Source organism: Crassostrea angulata, chromosome 2, assembly GCF_025612915.1.
Source record: "Crassostrea angulata isolate pt1a10 chromosome 2, ASM2561291v2, whole genome shotgun sequence".
Lineage (NCBI taxonomy): Eukaryota > Metazoa > Mollusca > Bivalvia > Ostreida > Ostreidae > Magallana > Magallana angulata.
The window spans coordinates 54,957,203-54,980,199 of NC_069112.1; the positions used below are offsets into that span (position 1 = coordinate 54,957,203).

The 22,997-nt window shown below is 37.9% G+C and overlaps 2 protein-coding genes across 10 annotated transcripts; one reads left to right on the plus strand and one right to left on the minus strand.

Moving 5' to 3' along the window:
• Positions 1–106: 106 nt before the first annotated feature.
• LOC128171565 (uncharacterized) lies at positions 107–4,123 on the plus strand. The gene is made up of 2 exons (XM_052837358.1): positions 107–238; positions 1,902–4,123. Exon 2 carries the CDS (start codon positions 1,933–1,935, stop codon positions 3,652–3,654), a length of 1,722 nt encoding a protein of 573 aa, XP_052693318.1. The 5' UTR covers positions 107–238; positions 1,902–1,932; the 3' UTR covers positions 3,655–4,123.
• A 288-nt stretch (positions 4,124–4,411) lies between these two features.
• On the minus strand, positions 4,412–22,891 carry LOC128171552 (paired amphipathic helix protein Sin3a-like). 9 transcript variants are annotated; one of them, XM_052837341.1, is made up of 27 exons: positions 22,787–22,891; positions 21,744–21,792; positions 21,509–21,642; positions 20,940–21,081; positions 19,683–19,840; positions 19,176–19,371; positions 16,941–17,189; positions 16,553–16,639; positions 16,119–16,238; positions 15,572–15,757; positions 15,368–15,454; positions 15,031–15,149; positions 14,519–14,649; positions 14,310–14,407; positions 13,766–13,882; positions 13,343–13,500; positions 12,829–12,909; positions 12,391–12,574; positions 11,957–12,080; positions 11,460–11,564; positions 10,947–11,197; positions 10,239–10,422; positions 9,080–9,249; positions 8,401–8,583; positions 7,862–8,037; positions 6,983–7,199; positions 4,412–6,257 (listed from the first exon to the last, which is right to left on the minus strand). In XM_052837341.1, the coding sequence occupies exons 2-27, from the start codon at positions 21,750–21,752 to the stop codon at positions 5,976–5,978; spliced, it is 3,948 nt and encodes a 1,315-aa protein (XP_052693301.1). In that variant the 5' UTR covers positions 21,753–21,792; positions 22,787–22,891; the 3' UTR covers positions 4,412–5,975. The 9 variants fall into 9 exon arrangements, with proteins under 9 accessions (XP_052693301.1, XP_052693302.1, XP_052693294.1 ...); XM_052837342.1 differs by having other exon boundaries at positions 15,608–15,757; positions 16,119–16,262; XM_052837334.1 differs by having other exon boundaries at positions 16,119–16,262.
• Between the last annotated feature and the right edge of the window lie 106 nt (positions 22,892–22,997).

A 22,997-nucleotide genomic window follows, 5' to 3' on the forward strand; every position in this document is an offset into this window, starting at 1 on the left:
ATTAATTATTTACTTGTACATTATTTAAATAATAATGAACAAGATCACGTAAAAAGCCAAAAATTATTATTTTAGAAGCACGGTGCACCTGCTGTTTTCCGGAAATCGGGCGGTGAACTTTGCGGGCTTTAAATTCTAAAAACTTTTTTTGTTTGCGCTTGGAAACATGTAAACAATGCGGACCATCTAGTGCGCGTGTCAAACGCATGATGGCAAAGATCCAATAACCCGAGAAAAGGTAAGCAAATACACGATTAGCTTTCTCTGGTGTTAACAAAAGACCTATGTATTATCAAATTAAATCAAAGTTTTCAATAACCGAAGGGGGCGTGATTTTTAATAATGCCCATTCTACTACGTTGATATTAAATTCCCCGTTTTGGTTATCGCGATTTTTTTTTCTAATTCATGCAATCGATTAGAATTTTTGAAACGTCGATAAGGGCTGTATTATAAGTATGCGACGCTGTTTGTTTGTTTTGTCCCGCCGGTAATTGTGTATCGAGCGAGTCTGTAACAAAAGAAAAGAGTTACAAAGATCAATACATGTATATTATGTCAATAGTGTACATCCATGTGGTAAATTAGGATTCGCTTATAAATGGCCAATGATACCCAAATACAATATAAGTTCTTTATAATGAAATATATGGAATGCGTCTCTCTCTCTCTCTCTCTCTCTCTCTCTCTCTCTCTCTCTCTCTCTCTCTCTTCCGTTCTTCGCTGCAGATTAAATTGAAAAAATGGAATGCCTAAAATATTATCGAATATATTTTTGCGAAAAAAAAATCAAATGAAAATAGATAAACAAAATTATTCAAATTTAGTATCTATTTTAAAACAAAAAATCGACGCAAAAACGTCCCAGGCATTTGGCGTTAAAAAGCCTCCAATATATTTATACGTAGATGTGCTTCTTATGACAATACAGATACATGTGTACATTTAGTGCCCCCTTCCCCCATTTGTCTCATATTTGTAGCATTCCATTTGAAATAGGATTAGGACTTGACAATAAGATAAACAATGATATCTTTACTTAATCTCATTATTCAGGTATAGATAAAAATCGGTTAAGAAATGCTAACATATTCAAAAGAATTGATTTTTTTTTAAAATAATCGTTTGTACAACTAAAGCATTGATTGTGATTGCAGTTGAAACTCAACACCTCGTGTGCATGCCGCACTTAAAAAACTGCAGATCTGCAAGGGATACAGACCCATTTAAATTAGAAAAAATGTTCGATCAGCATTCATAGAAAAATAATCAGATGTTTGTTATCGAAGGCATAAGGACTATCCCGTGACGCTACAAGCCGGACGTGGGGTCATGGGGTCAACAGTTTGTTTTTGATCTGGGGTCTCCCCATATCGCATACACAATCAGATAAATAATTTAAATACCTATCCCATTAATAGCTTCCAATTATTCTAAATGCCGGCAATTTGTAAGATATTGTTTGGGATTCTTAAGACACGACTAAAAAAGATTTTAAGTATGTATATAGGAATTATCTATCCAAGGCGTAAATGCGCACAGATCTTTTTTTGTTTCGCAGTGGGGTGGGGGTGGGTGGGGAGGGGGGGGGGGGGTTTCTAAAAACGTAAATTTAAAGTCAAAAGCTTACTCCATTTTTGGAATTTACAATTAATTCTCGTTGATCGATTTAGTTCTATAACGTGATTTGTAAATAATCTTGCTGTATAATTTCTTTCTTTTAATAAAAAAAAAGTTTGATTTTGTATAAACCAATTATTTTCATTGTTTAATGTTTTATGTACTGCGTAGAAAACGTAATAAATACTTCTTCAATTAAAAATTATGAACAAATAATTTACCATTTCATTTAATTTTTGCCTGCATGTGTATTATATGATAATTGATATTTTCTTTTTCAGCGTGTAGCAATGCTGTGAATGGAGAAAGAGAATGTCGACCAAACCGAGGACCTCACAGCGAATAACACAAACACAGGGTCTGTCGAAAACGAAAACCGAATTCGACTTACCGCAGAAAATCTCGACTAATACAAAGACACAAGCTCAGGGACGAATTCGACCCAAAACGGTTCCCGCCAAAACGTTACTGAAGGAAAACGCGCGAATTAGCAAGGAATCGTCTGCTGAGAAGAAAACTGAAATTAAAACATTAAATGGACAGAGAGCAACCTTAAAGACTGGTGACCAAAAAATCACAAGACGTCAGGATAAAACAAAATCATTGTCGGTTAAACCAGTGAACGGCGCCGAGAAAAACGACGTAAAATCAAGAGTTGCAGATGCTCAGATTGAATGTAAATCGATAGTAAATGGCACTGAGAATGAGGAAAAATCAAGAGTCGGTACGAGTAGAGTTGATGAGAAAAAGATATTGGGCGCTGAAGAGATTAAAAAGAATCAAAAAGAAGATGCCTCCGAGACTAAACAGAAATTGAAAGCAAGTGACGATAAAACTGACGAAGGAGGCCTTATACCGAAAGATGATGCAAACGAGATCGAAGAAAATTCAAGAGTAGATGCCTCTGAGATTGCAGAAAAATCGGAAATTCATAATGAGACTTCTAATGAACCAAACTCTTGTCCCATGGAATTAAATTCCGAGTTCACCAATGGCAAATCGACTGCTACAGAAGACGACGTTGATCAGCATCCAGTTTTAAACTGTCGTGGAAATCCTAGTTGTAACGACCAATCTAAAGTAACCGACCTAGAAGTCACAGGAGGGGGTCACTTGGAAGAGCTTGAAAAGGGGTCCCCTGTAATTGACCTTAATTCAAGCAACAGGGATTCAGGCAAATCGAACGCCAACCAGAGCGAGGCCCAGACAGAGGAACAAATTGACGTCATTGATTTCGACGGAGTCGGTCGGTATTTTTCTTCATCGGTGGATTCTGACGTCACGACTCCTTGGTTAGGTGGATTAGCTATAGTGAAGAGTGGTGACATCATTTGTTTAGACTTAAATAACGAGCGGATTAAACGATTTGACAAAAACTTCAAAATGGTGTCAAGTATCGATATTCCTTTTGCCTCTTGTGGTATGACGCTTACGTCACATGATGAGATAGCGGTCACGTGTCTGAATGAGATTCACTTTTATAACGTAGGTAAATTTGGAATGAATAGAACTGCTAAATGCATTAGTGTTAATGGAATGGCTCATGGAATTGCGCACAACCAAAACTGGTTCGCCGTTACGTGTGACATCACAGAACCAGATGAGAGCACAATTCGGGTGATTGACGCAACCGGAAGTGAGCGTTACGTCATCGATCCACCCGTAGTGTCAGGACTCTCCTTAAAATTAGTTTCTTTTATAGAGTTTGACTTGAATCTCGGTTGCATCTTTCTCTCAGATTCAGCACCGAGCCGGGTCGTCTGCATCAATTTTGAAGGTGAAGCATTGTGGGATATTTCCATACCGGGCGGGTCACGTGGATTGGTTTCCATTGACGACGAAAATTTGCTAGTCTGTGACCAGTTCAGTGAAAAGGTCCGTCTTCTTTCAAAAGACGGCGTCCTCAAATCCTCCGTTATTTCCTCAGAGGACGGCCTCTGTAACCCGGACCTCATTGCTCGTAAACCGGATACAAATGACGTCATCGTATCGTATGGCGGATTCGGAACTATTGGTCTCTTCACCGTGCAGTAATACTTCAATTAAAGTGTGTCCGAAGTCAGGACCGCTTCCTACCCCAATTAGCAGATAACATTGACGCTTTTGTAGTAATTGTTGAAGGCATTTGTTTGCAAGGCAGCCCTGCAAAGTTATATTTCTGCCTACTTTTTACCACGCTTGCTTGATCCAAATCGTATAATTTACCTTGGCATGGTTATGAAACGATACTTTTTCTGTATGATTAATGTTTAACCAAGCCATTTCATGAGATAAAATTTACAGGCGTCCAAAGGAAAATATCCACATAAGCAAGGATCCTTCTATTAACTTTTATCAACCTGGTTACTCGGAGAAAAAGGACAAGCAGCATTTAACCAATCAACTAATGTACTAATATAGGCGGGTATCCATTTCTTGGACTATAAATACTTGATGAAATCCTTTGTACTAACCCAATGTGTTCAAATGTCTACAGCAATAAAAACTTTTACTTAGTATCAAAGATCTGTGTTTGTATAAAGAAAAAAAATTTCTCTGCGAGAAGTTTTGGTATTGATGAAGCAGATAAAAGATTCTAACGAGAAAAAAAAGTTGTCACCTTTTGATATTCCTTGGGACTACCACCCTATACCTCCAGTTTTATATTATACACATGACTACAAACATTAAACTATTTTAGAATTAAACGATATTTTAAGAATTCAAATTAAATGTTAAATTTTCTTGCAGCAGACATTTGATTTGGTGTCAGCAAAAGCCTCCAAGATGTAAAGCATATATAACCACAGTCCGAGTTTCGATCTTTATTACACATTTTTTCTATACTAAACATACACAATGTAAAGAGTTACAAGGCAGCATCAGTGAAAATCTATTTACAAAAGTGTTGCAATGCTTAATGTAACAGTAATGTAACAACTATGAATACTATTACATTTTGTTTTCGAGGATAAGGAAGTTAAAGGCAATATGTAACAAAAAATTAACAATTTCAAGTGTATTAATCAACTTTCAACATTTTCTTTTTTAAACAATGAAAATTATATGTGTGACAGGTTACATGTATGTAATAATGTAATGAAAAAAAATTAAATGTTGCATTCTGCATGGAATTCAATATCTACATAAATGAAATAATAACATGTAATCAAAATACACTGTAACATGTAATCATAAATATATAGAGGTATTTCAGTCCCAGACATAAGAACTACGGGACAATCCTGAACAAAAATGTACCGCATGAATTTGTAACATTTTGTATAGACAACATATTTGTAATCATTCCTCGAGACAGTGGGAGATATAAACATGTTTCATGACATTGATGTATGTAAAACACTTCTCATGACAGAGAATGCAATTGCAATTTTGTCACTGAAATCATTTTGGTTTAACATAGAACAACCCTTATATTCCCTTGACTAGGAATACTTGCAACAATCTGCTACAAAACTTGCACAGTACACAGTGCACATGTAAACAGACAAAGACATTATATAGAAATAGAGAAATGTACAGAATGTGATCAATGTAATCTAACCTATTACATTCGCCTACGTAATTATTTTCTGTAATCCCTTTTGTAATAAACAAGATTACAATTCTGTGTAATAATAACTTGACACAAGATAAAAAATGACATTACTTACGTTACACAACATTTCACTGCTTTCTGAAACATTGTAATAATATGTAATAAATGATGTAATGTAATTATTTACATTACTAATCAATGTACAATAACTTAATGTTCAACTCCTATTACATGAACCAGTAATTTTCAGGATTGGGATTCTACACATGCCTTAACTTTTACTTAAAATGCTGAGTAGGATTGAAGACACATAACCTCACTTTTATATTACAACATAATAATCTTTTGTATACACTTTTCTTATTTACAAATGTACTACTGAAATCACTACAATATATCATTATATTAATAAATCTCAATAAAAATATCTTTTTCATCAATGAAACAATAATGCAAGTTGCCATGTTGATACAAATCTTTTGTAAAAAAAAAAAAAAAAAAAAAAAATCAAGGACAAGATCTTCAACTTCACGTTTTTCCAAATGCATCAACTTAATTCTTTCCATTGACTTTCTTAAAAAATAATAATGCAAAACAGGTGTTAAAATAGAGATGCTCTTTGAGATCTTCTGAAATGTTCGTATTAAATGCGAGTCAACAGTTCTTCATTAAATGCAACCCCTGTCATAGATCCACAAATTCACTTTGACCAAATACATGTAGCTTGCCCAGTTGTGTTTTTTTGCAAGTGCCTACTCCAAAAATTCTCTTCAACAAGTGGAGGTTGTTTTTTAGCAAGTTGCCCCTGCTAAACTGTTTAACTGGTGGCCGCCTCTTTGGGTATCTCAGCTGGTTCCCCTGCCTCGCTCTTGGTCTCATACTCGTACTCGACATGGTACTTGTTGTAGGAAAAGTAGGGCGTGGAGTCCTGGTCGCCGCGCGGCTCCTTGGTGGTAGTACATGCCACCACATCCTCGCCGTGACCCATTAGCCAGTCCTCACAGTTGGACCGCTGGTCCTCGCTTAGGTTCTCCTCACGCCAGCCCTCGATCCATGACGAGAACTTGTCATGGAGCTTCAGCGAGACCCTCTTGTGGGACTGAAAGCAAGAGCCATACAATCATCAGTATCATAAATAAGAAACTTGTGAAATTGAAAAATAAGACTAATTTAATACATCAGTCATTTATTATCATAAATATGAGAACTTGGTGTGTAGCTTCAAAAACCTCACTTAATACTAAAAGCAAAAGTCATAGATTCTTTTGTTTTATCTCCAATTCACCAGATGATAAATGATTTAACTTTTGTCATTCTTACAATTTATAGAAAAAACTTTTTAGCAAAGTTCAAAAATATTAAAATCTTATTTCAAAATATAATGTGTCAGACAGGTAAATTATTTTCAATTTGTAAAGGGGAATAATTCTATTTCATATTTGAACTAAAGGTTTTCCCAAGATCTTTTCAATATGGCAATAAAATATCCTGTAAATCAATTTTAGTGGTATGTGACCTACTGCATCATTGCCTGATAATCAAAACATTCATTTTTGGGCATAAGACACAATTACAGTGAAAAAATCTGCTACAATTCCAGGGTGTACAATTATAATCTGTTAGAAACAAAACTACATCACTTTATAATAAGGTTTATAAAATCCAAGTGTGTATTTATAAATCTTATCATCATAATCCTATAAATCCTTAATGTTCCCACAAGAGTTTAACAGTTTAACTCCCAAAACATCATCGTTCATTCATAACTCATCCCCCGCCCCCCACAATTCAATGAAACTCCCTCCCCATTGACACACACCCTACCTCTCTGGCTTTGGTGAGAGCGGTTCTCTTGTACAGGTAGTACTCGCTGTTGACCACGTAGACGATTTTGAATGAGTTGACGTTGAATTTACATTCCGTGTTATCCAGGATGTCCATCTCCTCCGTCGATTGTTTGGGAGAGCCCAGGATTTCCTCTGTCTCTGTGTCCGACCGGGATTTCTGGTTCTTCTGGTGACGTCGCCACTGTCGGACATTCCTTCAAAAAAAAAAAAAAAAATTAATTCAAGTCATTACAGATAGAGTCCCTACAAAATGGTCTTCAAGCACATATGCTAATAGTGTAGAGATAGTGTCATCTTTTAGATGAAATCTGCTGTCAGAGAAACTGATGATGGACACACAAGTCCAAAAGGGCTTAAAGATGACACAAGTTTGGTAGCTCTTATCATAAACCAATGTAAAATGGTTTACCTGAATACAACAGGTGAGAAAAAAAAATGAAAATGACAGAAATGACAGAGACAGACATCAACAAAGGTACAGTACAGATGAGTCAGTAAGACATTTACCCTGGTAAGAAGACAAGTTTGCAGTTCTCACCTGAGCGAGAAGACAAGGTTTGCAGTTCTTACCTGGGCAAGAAGACAAGGTTTGTGTTTCTTACCTGGGCAAGACAACAGGGTTTACGGTTCTTACCTGGGTAAGAAGACAAGTTTGCAGTTCTCACCTGAGCGAGAAGACAAGGTTTGCAGTTCTTACCTGGGCAAGAAGACAAGGTTTGTGTTTCTTACCTGGGCAAGACAACAGGGTTTACGGTTCTTACCTGGGTAAGAAGACAGGTTTGCAGTTCTCACCTGAGCGAGAAGACAGGGTTTGCAGTACTCACCTGGGCAAGAAGACGGGGTTTGTGATTCTTACCTGGGTAAGAAGACAGGTTTGCGGTTGAGGTGTTCCTTCAGGTCGTCGGAGACGGTGTCGTCCTTGGAGACGTACTTCTCCACGTACTCGGACCAGCGCTCCACCTCTATCGGGTCGTCCGACTGCTCATGCTCAGTGTCCATCAGTTCAAAGGTCAACCTGCACTCCTTCTTGAACTGAAAATAATGTTTATCATTCTTACAGTATATAGAAAATAGCATACTATGGTACATTGGAAATCGAACAGAAAAAATTGTTACATATTCTCATACGGAAAAAATAAAGAGAAATCAATACCCTCAGAACCGTGCAAACATTTTGAGTTTTATTCACTCTTTAACAATTCCCTACATAAAAGACTTATCCCTCAATTATACAATTTCAATACTATCTATTAGATAACACAAGTTCCCAAAATGTTAATTTGCCTTTTCTTAACACTCGGTGCCTTGTTTTATTTTCCTCCAACAGCTTGTCAATAAATTATGAACACGTTGCAATTCTTGTTTGAATGTTATTTACATGAAGGTCAGACTTACAATGACGATTCTGAAGCAGTTCTCCTCACTGAGACACTGTTCGGCCCTCTTGTGGTAGGCAGTTTCCTTGACGGTCCGCTGGTGTACAGTGGCGACCCGTCCCCCAGTGGCACCATTCTTCCTCTCCTCCTGGTGCAGCGCGGTGATCCTCAGACACACCTCGTCCTGCACAATGTGCTGCATCTGTCAGGGCAAAAAAAATGTCTTTATTGTGGCAAAACGTCTTAATTGTATGAGGGCAAAACAAATTGACTTTACTGTTTCAGGACCAAAAAAAATGTTTTTATTGTGATGGGGCAAAACCAAAATTTCTTTGTTGTTGCTGGGCAAATAATTTCTATTAAACAAGGTAACATGGCAGGCTCAGCACAGAGAAGTAAATCTTTATGATCATCACATCTTTATTTCTTTTTAATTTTATTTTTTTATCATCATATTGTACAATGCATCCTCAGCCCTAGAAGTTAGTTACTATACAGTAAATGATTTTTTTGATCCATCACTTCCATTAAACAAGGCAACATGGCAGTGAAAGGCTCCGCACAGAAAAGTGAATTTTATGATTATTTTATCTTTATTTATAATATATATACATTTTTTTAATCATCAAATGTTACAATGCAGTGTTAGCCCCAGAAGTAAATTACAATAAGAACAACAAGTAACTGAGCTGGCGTACCTGTCTGACCAGGTTCTGTACGAGTTTCTCCATGGTGAAGGCGATGTAGGCGTGGATGCCGTACATCTCACGCAGCTGGTCCTCGTACTGCGTGGACTCCAGGTTACCGTCCAGTAGACTCTTCACCATCTCCAGGAAGTACGGGTAGTACTCCTCCGGCTCTATCTCACCTGTAACCGTCATAACATTGTAAACTACAGTCACAAAGTTATAAACTACAACCACCTCTATCTCACCTTTAACCATCCGAAACTACGGTACAATAATCCATGTACTTAATCAAGAATAATCAAGGGTGTTAGGAAATTTACTCCAAATATGTTAGCACTGCTGGAAAATTGTTTTACAAGTTTTCAAATCAGATCAGGCGTGATATTATAGTTAAATAACATCTATCTTTAAAAACATTCGTTTAAATTTTGGCAGTCAAAGGTAACATTATGGTTCAAACTTGTTTCATATTTTAACACTTCTTCTTTTTTGTGTTTTCACTTGTTTTGTTGTTTTTCAATAAATTGGGAGATAATACAAAATATTTACATTCTACTGTGTTTTTTCATTAAATTATTTGATGTTTAAATGCCTGTAAATGCAACACCTATTCACTGCGTATGAATATACAAGTAATTTACATAAGTAGTTCTCAAACAGTGATTTCTATGTTATCGGTTAAAAAATGTATTTCATGAATGTTGTCAAAACACCATGTTTTATAATTATTCAACAAAAAATTTGACTTTATTGTTAAAAGCAACATTTCAAGAGTTATTTATCGTGGATTATATTTTCATGCTCGTGGATCTCATCTCAACAGTCTACGTGAAAACCAGTTTAAACCGGTTTTACAAAACAGCTGTTCTTGCTGTTACTTATTCACTCCATCCGTGATCTGCACTTTATATCGATTTATTTAAGTAAATAATTGATTTCTTCAGTAAGGGAATGTAAATATAAGCATTAAATGATTTATTTTTGACGTCGTCGTGTCAATAACTGCCGTTATTCAATTTGTCTGCTCACCTGTCGGCAGTTATTGACACGACGACGTCAAAAATAAATCATTCAATGCTATATTACATTTTAAAAGTTCGAAATATTTCCTGTATATCATCAATCATCAAAAGCCCTAAATGAACAATTAACACTACGATGGACTTACTTGGAGCTTTGAGGCGTAGAGCGATGGCGGTCGACTCCTTCCTGTCCTTGCGGCACTGCGCCTCCTCCGCAGCGATTTTGACGGAGTAGGTGTAGATCTTGTACAGGCGCTCGCAAAGGATCTGGTGCAGGCGGAAGAACAGGTACCAGTTGTTGTTGACAAAGAACAGGGAGTAGATGTCGTCCTGTCAAACAACATAGCTAGGTTAACAAGGGCCAAACTCTCACAAAACAAACATCACAAAGTGAAGCATCCCTTAACAAAGGGCCATCAAGCAATCAAGGTTGTCTCTAAAAATTGATGTAGAAGGGAGAAATAAAAAAGTAGAAGGGGATCTAGAGGTCTAGCTTATAGCTAGATTATGTTTGAAATTAAAAAAATAGCCTGGTAATTACGTCACTTTAGGCATGGAAATTCCACGCCTCCCGGGTCTTAGAGACAACCCTGTACAATGGAGCTTTCTTACACAAGAAAGCAATACAGAGTGGAGCATCCCTTTACAAATGACACTGCATAAGGACCCCCGCCCCTTTTTTTTTTAAACGTAACAGGATTTTTTAAAATAACAAATGTACACAACTTCTTAGTTACATGTAGCATATTGCTTTCTGATTTCAATTTATCATTACTTATATTCCAGACAGATAGGGGTAGGTGGGGTGGGGGTGTCAACAAAAAATAGTCAATCACACCAAACACTGAACTCACATCCTCCATATCCCCGTCGTTTGTGTTTTCGTCCTGGCTGCCGTTAATGATGGCTGAGTCCGCCGATTTACTCTCCTCGTCTTCCTGTTTGATTTCCGTTGTCTCCATCTTCTCCTCTTTGATTTTCGGGGTGCCTGCTTCACTGTCCTTCCCATTTTTCCCTGAACTTGATGATCTGTCCCTCTCCGAGTCTCTCTTTTCTTCTGATTTTGTTGTTTCCTTGTCAACTGCTTCATCTGTTTCCATGTCATCTGTAGTTAAAGTGGGATGAATTTTTTTAAACATTTTCAAACTAAAATGCAGTTTCACTCAATTTCTCATAAAATAATGATAGAAATTTCATAAAGGATCCATGTTCAATGACACACAATGTCATAGTTTCCAATAAACATCCAAAGATGTGAATATTGTGTTTCGCATTGTATGAATAAACAAATCTATTTAATAAAACAGGAGAATACTGTTGTTATTTTAAACAAGAAAATATGATTTTAGGAAGTTATCTCCCCTAACCTTCATCTTCATCGTCGCTCATTTCCTGCCGAGGTGAAAAGAATAGGTCAGGAATTAGTTGCCGTAGCAACAGCTTGATCTTGTGTTTGTCATCTTTGTGGATAGCTAAAAACAAATTGGAAATAATTGATTTCCCAACCCGAAACAAGATTGAGTGAATCTTCTATAAATAACTTCTTATAAACTAAAATAAATTTTTTAACCGTAAAACATAAACATTGTTCACCAAACTAAAGGAACTTGAAGTAATTTTGTTTCTATTCCTGAACACACAATGGCATTCCATTTTCTCATCCCCCCCCCCCCAAAAAAAAAGGAGTTCGAGCCAGTTCTTACAAAGTGAAACAGTACATTCTATATATACTTTCTAACCTTTTAATTTTGATCAATACCATTTTAACATGTACATTCATCTCTCACTCTAATTAGCACATGTTAACCCCCTCCTCCCAACCCCTCCTCTCCCTTTTGATGAATTCCCTACTCCCCCCACTCACCGGCCTGTCGCTTCATGTGGTGCAGTATGAGGGAGGAGGCGTCCTCTATGACTGACCGATCCTTGTACACGTAACTTAGGTGAGGGTTGAAGGCTTCCGCGGTCTCTGTGTCCTGTTCAGACCTCTGTCACAGAAAAAACACACTCATGTAAGATTCAATAACATACTGATTAATAAGAGAACTACTTTTTATTCTTACTTATAATTACAAACATTCAAAATGTTTATTGGTCCGTAGTTTACAACCCACTCACATTTAAACATTTAAGAATTGGGAATGTCAACATGACATGCTATAAGAAAGTACATCAAACAAGATGGGGGACGAATCCAACAGACTATGCATGGGAACTATAGATTCAATGCCTATGGGCTATAGACTGATTGATCTGTGTGGGCTGTAGAATCAATGATTTGCGTGGGCAGAGACTGACCTCGTCGTAGATGGTCTCGATCTCGTTGAGGAGCGCCTTGGATCGGATGGCCTTTATGTCGTTCTGTTTGAAGTTGATGCCCTGGTGGTCCAGCGACTTCAGATAGTACTTCTCATTCTGCTCGCGCCAGTACTTGTTGAAGTCCCGCTGGGCCTCGCGCCACTCCTCCTCTTTGGCCTTTAACCTGTTTGTCAAAAGTCCTTCCTTATAAATCTTATTGTACATGTATAATTAAACATTTAAATATCATCATTTCTCAATAATTATGATAAGAGTCATGTTGTCTGGTTTTCTGCTCTTTAAAATTGTTTTCCTATGAAGCTGTTATTTCCTTAAACATCCTTTCATAAACACTTAGTACATCTGTACTTACTTCACTTTACTGAAATAATTATCTTTCAATAAAATAATTATGTCCTCTAACTTATCCCCCCTTACCTCCTCAGCACTAAGGGTACTGCCACGACTGGATTCTTCTTCAGTCCGTCGATAATGTCCGGGGCTTTGTCGCCATATATCCTACAAAAAACCACAGACTTGTCAGGAACTGGGGACTGTTTAACTTTTTCTTCAACTACCACACAACACATTTCATGCTTAATGTTTTACTTTAAAGTTACTACAAATACATTTAATGTTCAGCGGAAAATTCAAGTGATTTGGTATTTTTCTAATTTTTTTTTTATAGGAGAATAAAATTATCATGTGTACGCTTTAATTCTTTCTCTGTTAATTATAATTAATGCCAGTATTCTAAACAAGATTAAACTGTCACAAGCAAAATAATTTTCACCTCTGTCAATCTTTTTAAATTCTGCTCCGGGTAAAGTAAGCATTCTATCAACAGTAAAATCGTTTTAAATACTCTCTAGCTTGATCCCATACATGCCACTACCAAGTACTGACCTTACCCCCCCCCCCCCCCCCTAATCTAGTTACGACTCTGACTGACCTTTGTATGGCCTTCCTCTGCAGGACGTCGGATGACCCCCCTAGGGCGTTGTCCAGCCGGAACTTGGCGGCTTCCTCTGAGGACATGCGTCCCATTTTCTTCTGCACAGCCTCCAAGCAACGAATGGTGGCCAGATTTGTTTCTATGACAACATCAAGCTACAACAAAAGGTCAAATCCATCATTGCTTTCATCTTTATTAACAAAATAATTTTCTGAGATTTTTATTGAACAAACCAAACATTATTCAAAGGAGTGATTTCTGAAGAAAAGAACTTTTTCTAAGTCATCAAAAATGTTTTGAACTGATTTTAATTTTTAAATTCTTACGCAATAATATTTTTGGAGGCTGGAAAAAAGGGGCAGGAAACTAATAGAACTAAGACAGAAACATGGCCTTACTAAGCTCGTCTTGATAACTCACCTCGAACCGCTCGTCTTCACAGCGGTAGATGTGTTCCTCGTACTGTGTTTTCCGCGATGTGACAAAGGTAGAGTCTTCTGACCACGAGGGGAAGGACACCCAGGTATCGTTTAGTACCTACAGAAATACAGTAAAAAAAAATGTTCAATACCGAAAGAAACACAGGTGTAAAAAGGTTGAATACCTACAAATTTTCCTTTTTATTTTCAAACCAATTTTCACCTTAAAAGAGACATACTATTTGTAAATATGCACAGTGAGAATAGACTGTCTATGCAAGATGCTCTGGTCTAAACATTGGGGTTTAGGAACTTGTCTTTGAGCCATATACATGCAAGTCGCATGAGCATAAAAGGAGAATGTATGGGTTTTTTTTTTTTTGGGGGGGGGTCAAGCGGATATGAAATCTTTTAACAATTTTGAGGGAAGGAATAACTGTTTTAACACTTCTAGGAAAAATCTGTGAAATGACCACTTGGGCTCGGAGAGGGGTGTGAACTTAAATTTGGGGGTTGGGGTAAGATGGCGAGGACATCTTACTCACCTCCCTACACAGGGGACTGCGGCCTGAACACTTGGGCTGGGGGTAGGACTTTGGCAGTGCTCTGTAACTCGCTCCATAGCGCTTGCAGGTAGCATAGTCTAAAAAGAGAAAAGGGAAACATCCAATTGAAACATCATCAAAAAAATGACTCCAATTTCATTACAGCTGTTTGTTTTGGTCAGTGGTTGAGATGTTGCCATGGTACTGACCTATTTCCATGGCCAGCTCCCCGCTGACCCTCTCCTTGCCGAGCGCCCCCTGGGGGACCGCCTCGGTGGTGCCTCCTGACTCTTTGTACCCCAGGAAATCTTTGAACCACTTGTACAACTCGGGGGACCGCCTGTTGAGGGAAGATCAATTAATAGTTTTAATACACACTAGTTTGTGTATGCAAACTTAAACATATCTATTCTAATGATTTCATTCTTATTGTTTATTTAAAACTATCAGAATTTAGGAGGTTTTTATGGTTTTGGCCATTTTTAGACTTTGTCTTCTTTCAATAAAGATATGGCAAAACAGCCAAATTTTAAAGCTTAAATATGTGAACTTTTTCTTTACTAAATGATAGTTTATAGCTTTCACAAATCATATCTTAAAATTTATGGCCAATCTGATGGTTGACCTCACATTATGACCAATGTCACCACAGAAAAATGAAAATGATTCTACTTTCAATCTTCTTTAACACCAGGAATTAAACTTATAACCCGGAACTTACTGTAAGAATGTCTGGACCAGCTGAACCAGTTCAGTACGGGAAATGACTTCCTGGTTGAAGAGAACCAGACAACGCAGGAAGTTCTCGTAGACCTCTGGGTGCTTCAGGAACTTCCTCACCTGAAACATCAGGAAAAATCATCAGATTGGCTCTAATCCAACATCAAACATTAACAAATTCAAAAAATCATCAAGATTTTGCTTTAGTCCACCACCAACATGAATTAAATCAATTAATTCTTTACCGAGATGATACCCTTTTATATTTTCAGAATTCTTTTTCCACTGGTAACGAAATCATCATCTACACACGAATGACTCGAGCTCCGAGCACTTACTTTGTCAAAGAAGGCAAACTCGTTCAGAGTTCCATACCGCCCAGCCTCTGCCAATGAGATGTCTTTCAAAGTTCCTGTTCTCTGTTTCTGAAAAAAAAATCTCCCCATAACATCTTCTTTTCTAAATCCTATTCACATTAACACACTCTGTATATAAAATGTACATAAAAAAAATAATTAATCCTTATTATGCATGCAACTCACTTGACCGCTCATCTGTGACCCTTTAACTCTGCTCACCTTCTGGGGTGGTTGGGGCCCACCAGAGGGGCGTCTGTGCTGGTTCCCGCTCTTGCCCATCTGGCTCTTGTTGCTCAGGGAGGGCTTTTTGACAGTGGATGAGTGGTCATTCCTGACCCCCAGGGAACTGTCACCCTGCAACATGTTCAGCTGGAAAAAAAAAAAATCATACCATGAAAGTGTTATAAAAGGAGAGTATATAAAGAGAACTGTCACCCTGTAATACGTTCAGCAGGAAAAAGATAGGAAGTAAGAAATGTAAGGACGATGCACAGATTACTAGCAGCATTCATTTTCATAAACTGTAAATTCCTAATTAAAAAATATCCGTGTAAATTCACAAGCAGCACATCTCGCAGATTTTAAAATCTTTTAGTTTTTGGAATTATGTAAACTATAAAAAAAATCTGTGTTTGCGATTTAATATTCTTGCAATTTGACAAAAATCAATTAAATCGCGGAAATAAGTACTCAAGTAAAATATGGGATCTACAGTACACAGATAACTTACATAACCGCCATAGGCTGATCCGTTGGCGTCGGGCAGGAACTGTCCAAACTCGGCCAGCAGGTCCTCCTGGTTCTGGAACAGCTTGGCCACTTGGGAGTAAACCTCCGCCTCCGTCAGCGGCTTACACGCAGGGGAGACAATCCCCTACAATGGAGCACACAATTAATTTAGAGGGGAGGGCGTCACACTGCCACTTAAAATGGGGTGTGCAGGGGTGCGGAGAGGCTTATATTCTCTCCTTAATACCAAAGTAAACAACAAATTTAGAATTTATGGCACCATAAATATCAGGGGTGTTAGGGAGAGAGAGTGGGGCTTGAATCTCCCCTACAATAAAGTACACTATGATTTAAAACTGACTGCAAAACACTGCTATTCATTGGGGGAATTTGGGAAGGGGTGGGGATTGTGCGTTATATATTGTATTGACCTACCTCCTTCAGGTTGCGCTGTTCCTTCTGATAGGTGTGCAGTATCTCCAGAAACGCCTTGTAGATCTCTGGCTGACCCTGGAACCGATTCTGCCAACCGAAAAGCAAATATATTGAATAATGCACAAGATGAAACATTTCCGAAGTATTTCTTGTGTTTTTAATTCACTCAATGCAAGTTCAATATCCCGAAGACAAGGGTCAAAACTTCAATAACAATAAGTACAGTATATTTATAATCAGATCTTTGATAGAGATCACTGTTTATTGAAAGAAAAAAAAGTTATGGTTCAGTGACCTAAACTGAACACATTATCACTGATTTTTTTGGTTCAGACCCACAAACACCCTCAGTAGTGTAAGAGTATTGAGTGGCCGATATTAACCCCACCTTGATCTTGTTGACATAGTTGATGGCGTGGTTGAACTCCACCGGTTGACCAGCCTGTGGCTGCTGAGGCTGGGGCTGGTGGCTCTGGGGGGTGGTTCCCCCTATCTGATCGGCCGCGGCCCCGCGGTGGGGGGACTGGTGATAGGAGTGGTGGGAGGAGCCGTGAGTGGGCGGGGTCGCCATGTGGGCAGGGGGAGGTGTCGTCTTCGGCTGCATGGAGAACATGTCCAACTTGTGTCCCGGCATTGGCTGAAATGAAAACATCATAAAATAAAACAAGAGGCCAATTGGCCTTAACGGTCACCTGAGTAGCATATATCCCATACACAAACTTGTCATGGAGTCTCATATACGCATCTAATTAATTAGGTTTCATACTGGAGTAGAAAAATTATAAATTTGTAATGACGACCACATTTCAAAAAGAACTGTGAAACCTATTATTTTGGTGAAAAACTAAAAGATCTGGTCTACAAAATCATGAATTCAGTTTTCCTTTCAGGTGTGTGGGAGTTTTAACGTTATATGCATTAACATCTATACATCCTATTTGGCCCTGCCCTAGAGTCAAAACCCATCCTTGAGGGGACATGAAAATTAAAATTTCAGTAGAGGACTTCCTGGTAAACATAATTATTAGTCAGTTTTTTTATACAGATGTGTGAGAATAGAAATGAAAATTTTTAAACATTATATGCATTAACACTATATTGCGATATTGCGCCCCCCCCCCCCCCCCCCCCCTCTTCATGTTCTGAACCCCTGACCCAAGGACCATGAATTTCACAATTTAGGTAAAGGAGATTGTGGATATCATAACCATGTATTTATTTTTTTGCCCACATGTGTGGGAGTAGAGAAGAAGATTTTATAAGATTTAAAACATTTTTACTATATGGCCATATTGGCCCAACCCTAGAGCCTGAACACCTAACAAAGGGGCATGAATTTCACAATTTTAGTAGAGGCCCTCATGGACATCATAACCATGTATTCAGTTTTTTGCTCACATGTGTGGGAGTAGAGAAGAAGATTTTTTAAGATTTAAAAAAGTTTTACTATATGTCCATATTGGCCCCACCCTAGAGCCTGAACACCTAATAAAGTGGTCATGAATTTCACAATTTTGGTAGAGGGCCTCATGGACATCATAACAATGCATTTAATTTTTAACAAATATATATGGGAGTAGAGAAGAAGATTTTCTAAGATTTAATACATTTTTACTATTTGGCCATATTGGCCCCACCCTAGAGCCTGAACCCCTGACCCAGGGGTCATGAATTTCACAATTTTGGTAGAGGGCTTCATGGACATCATAATCATGCATTTAGTTTTTAACAAATATATATATGGGGGTAGAGAAGAAGATTTTCTAAGATTTAATACATTTTTACAATTTGGCCATATTGGCCCCACCCTAGAGCCTGAACCCCTGACCATGGGGTCATGAATTTCACAATTTAGGTTGAGGGCTTCATGGACATCATTATCATGCATTTAGTTTTTGACAAATATATATGATAGTAGAGAAGAAGATTTTCTAAGATTTAATACATTTTTACGATTTGGCCATATTGGCCCCACCCTAGAGCCTGAACCCCTGACCCAGGGGTCATAAATTTCACAATTTAGGTTAAGGGCTTCATGGACATCATAATCATGCATTTAGTTTTTGACCAATGTATATGGTAGTAGAGAAGAAGATTTTCTAAGATTTAATACATTTTTACTATATGGCCACATTGGCCCCACCCTAGAGTCAGAACCCCTGACCCAGGGGCCATAAATTTCACAATTTTGGTAGAGGGCTTCATGGACAACATAACCATGCATTTAGTTTTTTCCTCACATGCATGGGAGTAGAGAAGAAGATTTTTGAAAATTTGGCTTTTTTTTGCATATTTGGCCCCGCCCGTGGCACCCTAGGGGTGGTAGAGCCATGAATTTCACAATTTAGATTCTTCTTACCATAGAGATGCTTCACACCAAAAATGGTAACGATTGGCCTGGTAGTTTTCAAGAAGAAGTTAAAAATGTAAAATTGTTAACGCACGACGCACGACGCACAGACGCACGACGACGGACGAAGACCAATTGCAATAGGTCACCTGAGTGACTCAGGTGACCTAATAATGATATTCAGATAAATTACTGTGTTAATTTCCCCAAGTGACATGTTTTATTTGTGGGTGGCTGGCTTAGAAAATGGGGAGACGTTAGAACTGTACTGACCGTGGCAGAGGGCAGCATTACGGGGGCATTGGTAGGGATACACAAGGTCTGCTGCCCGGGCTGGTGTACACTGATCTCATTGGCCTGGACCTCGATCTTGTAGCCCGGGGGCAGGAACGTGTTGAAGCCCACAATCAGGTCTGGGTGTCCTTTGAACAGGTTGGACACTCGATTAATCACTCCAGGGGTGTCGATTCTGTAAACAACAACGACAACTTGTGAAACTTTATGATTCCTAAGGACATCAATTAACTGGTTTTTATTACTATTGTTTGTGACCTAAAACAAATAAGCTTATCTCTGATTCTCACACTTGAGACTAGTCACTAGAACAAAAATACAAGTTTCTTGTTCCCTCTGCTGATATAAGACTTGAGCAGATAAAATGGTACCAGAATCTGGTACTGTAGAGAAAGTGTTTGCCTTTAGGATTTTTACATTCCAAGTAAACTGGTACCCAGTATTAAATCTGATACTTTACAAAGTAAACTGGTCCCTGATACTTACGTTTGAGACTTGAACTCCTTCATGATGTCCAGGAAGTCGTTGTAGACCTGTGGCTGGTTTCCAAACTGTAGCTTGACCTGGTCCAGGTAGGACAGCGCGTCCTCGACCTTTAACCTCTGAAACTGCTGCTGCTGTCCCTGGGATGCTGCTGAGTGGGCCTGAAAAAGTCAGCCAAGTTTTATTACCGGTATGTGTGTATTAGCTGCAATAATGTAGCCCTCTCCCGATTTTTTTTTTTTTTTTTTGGGAGAGGGCTACAACTCCATAGGATCTCCGTAATGGTGCAAGTGCGGGAGTGATTCACTCCCGCAACGATTTTGTCTCAAATCGTTTATAAATGACAATAACATTTGCATTTCTTACCTGAACTCAAACGTTGTAGATGTGTAATGCATAAATTAATCCAAAAATATCAAGTATAGTCCATATATCGGTCATTTTTCGTGTATGTCAACAACGAAAGTTGAATTTGTCCGCCATGTTTACTGACCTTGACCGGTTTTATTTTGGGACAGCCAATGAGAATTCAGGAGCGGATCTTGAACTGAATATAGGAATTCCCCTATTTTAAACATAATTAACGCGGTAAATATGAATTTTCCATTATATACCATTTCCTTAAATGATGTTTTAGTGATATAACGAGGTAAGATCGATTATTTACACTGACATTCACGTTATCAAGCCCATCAAAACTCCAAGCGTAAATCCCATAAAATCACGCGAGAACTGTCATGGCTACTGAAAAAGACGACTGGTAAACATGCTGATGTGTTTTATCTGGTTTTGATTTATATACGGTTAATTTGTTCAACCTGAATTAAAAAATCATTTTATTTAAAGGAAGTTTTATCTAAAATCGATCTTTTCAGACCGAAGTCAGCCGCATTAAAAAATAATTTTGCACCATTACGGAGATCCTATGGAATTGTAGCCCTCTCCAGTAAACATCAGATATAAAAAATCGGAGAGGGCTACATTATTGCAGCTATGTGTGTATGTGAGAGAGAGAGAGAGAGAGAGAGAGAGAGAGAGTTTCAATGGGCTCCAAAAAAACAAAAACAAGCCAAAAAAAGAAAAAAAAAATCAGCAAGCAAAAAATTAGAAAAAGCCAGGGGAGAACATCTAATGCAGAGGGATATTTTGATTAAAATGTCTTTTGACACAGAATAATTAATTAGGATGTTTTGATGGAGGGCTTGGATGGCAGCTTTACTGTACAAGTTGGTGGGTTGGAGGGGGAGGGGCAGCGAGTACCTGTGGGGGCGGTCCCTGGGCATGGGCCTGCTGGATGGGGGGCTGGGAGCCACCCTGCCCTGCTGGGGCTCCATGGTGACCCGGTAAAGTTGGGTTTGGCTGGTGATGCATCCCGGATGAATGAACATGCGACTGTGTAGTCCTGAAAGAAGAACATAATTATGACCAAACTTTAAAATTTGTTTGTGTTCAACTCAATCATTCAAATAGTTTAGAAATATTTTTTATGAAAGTTTAATAAATATCCAATTGAAAAATAGATCTTCAAACAACTGAATTTAAAAACAAAAACAAAGCTGAGATTATTAATAAAAATATCTTTAAGGTAAACAATCAATTTATTTATCTATTATTAAATGTAGTCCAAATGAAATTATGATGCAAGTTTGTTTCAACGTCAGAATATATAATTTATCTTACTCTCCTAATAGCAATAAAATGTAAACCTGAATTCTCTCAAAAATAATACATACTGAATTAAGTTCATGCAGAAGTGGTACAATGATTTTTCTTTAAAAAGTACAAGTTGTTGATTTTTTTTTTAAGAAGTGACTCAATGTGCTACCTACGGAAAATTGTGCATGGGAAACTGAATCTGGGAGAGATTTTCAGCTGCTGTGCTGCCTGCAATGTCAAAGCGCTGAGCTGAAGGGGCAATAACTCTGGGATACTGACTCTCCCCTTGGGGAACGCGTCTGGGCTGCTATGAAGAAAACAAGTTTTCAAATATAAATCGATAAACTTTTTTTCTTTCTTCATGAAACCAATTTCATAGAGAGCAAGTGCTATAGAATTTCAAATTACCGTATTCATCAGCCGCCCAGATTTTCACAGCTGTAGTCTGGTGAAGACTCTGAAACCAACAACATAAAAACTTAACACAATGCATTACACATGTGTACAATATGTATAAAATTTATAAAATATTATGCTTACAAAATAACAAATGTGTGAAAAACATTGAGGATCCATGTCTTGATCACAAATTTTTTTTTTTAAAAATTAACTTAAACTGGCTTTGACATTCTGTTTCAAATTATGCATTTAAAGCTCGCTATCCTGCCACCCCCTTTCTTTTTGACGTTAGACTACTCCGTTGTACACAAAATAGTCGCCATTATTCCCGCTGAATTTGACTTCAACATGTTTATCAAATTCCATACTTACATCTTAATTTACACAAAGAATCCCCAAGCATTTGTGTTTCTTGATATAAAACAAGCTTTAAAAAGTAGTAACAGTCTATCATTAGTTGATACAAAGGTAAAATTTGGATGAAGAAGAACCCGGGAGTTCAAAAACAAGACATTCGGAACACAGTACAGAGGTGTTCCGATTTTTCGTCAAGATTTAGCTTCGATTTGGACTGGTAAAGCAAAGAAACATGCATATTTATACGAATTTCCTATTTTAGAAAGTATATCTACCTGTACGCACAATTGAACAGACATCAAAATACAGATCAGAGTTGTTGGGCGATGAACGGTCTAGGACCAAGCAGACAGCCGAATGGACGAGTCCATTTTTTATATCGAAGACCTACTGCAAGAATTTACTAATGTCCTCGATAAATCATAGGTTTCAAGACAAGATGTAGCGTAACTTTGTTTCCTTATGTTGCTCTGAATCTGCATGTTATATTTTGAGAAAGAAAATGTCCCGAACTTCGACATTGAAAGAGAAATTCCGATCTACTGTTTGGCAACAAGACGACCTACGTTGGTTAGAATCAACAAATATTTGTCTAGAAAACCCCATCTATTCTATGTCAGAAAAGCATCACAGACGTAAAATAATGAATACCTACTGATTAATAGAACATGATGAATTAAAACTAAGAAGCCTACCTTTGTTTCTACCACCGATGATTGCGATTTTTGTCGGATTGTTTTATTGGGATTCCCTTCCGAATATCAATACAAACTATTCTATTTTTGTAGGAATATGACGTCAGAGAGGTTTTCCGTTTTTATCCAATGGTTTTTATCGTTACAAAACTTTGAATGGCACGCGGGTTCTCTCGGAATAACCTCGTGCTTTGTCTATGACTTCCCGAAT

What these genes read in the sequence shown, in the direction of transcription:
- LOC128171565 (XM_052837358.1), top strand. Translation starts at nt 1,933, where the DNA reads ATGTCGACCAAACCGAGGACCTCACAGCGAATAACACAAACACAGGGT.
- LOC128171552 (XM_052837334.1), bottom strand. An exon ending in AGTTTGCCTTCTTTGACAAA is followed by an intron (nt 15,150 to 15,367) that starts GTAAGTGCTCGG and finishes CTGATGTTTCAG; the next exon opens with GTGAGGAAGTTCCTGAAGCA. An exon ending in GAGCGACGATGAAGATGAAG is followed by an intron (nt 11,198 to 11,459) that starts GTTAGGGGAGAT and finishes CTTTAACTACAG; the next exon opens with ATGACATGGAAACAGATGAA.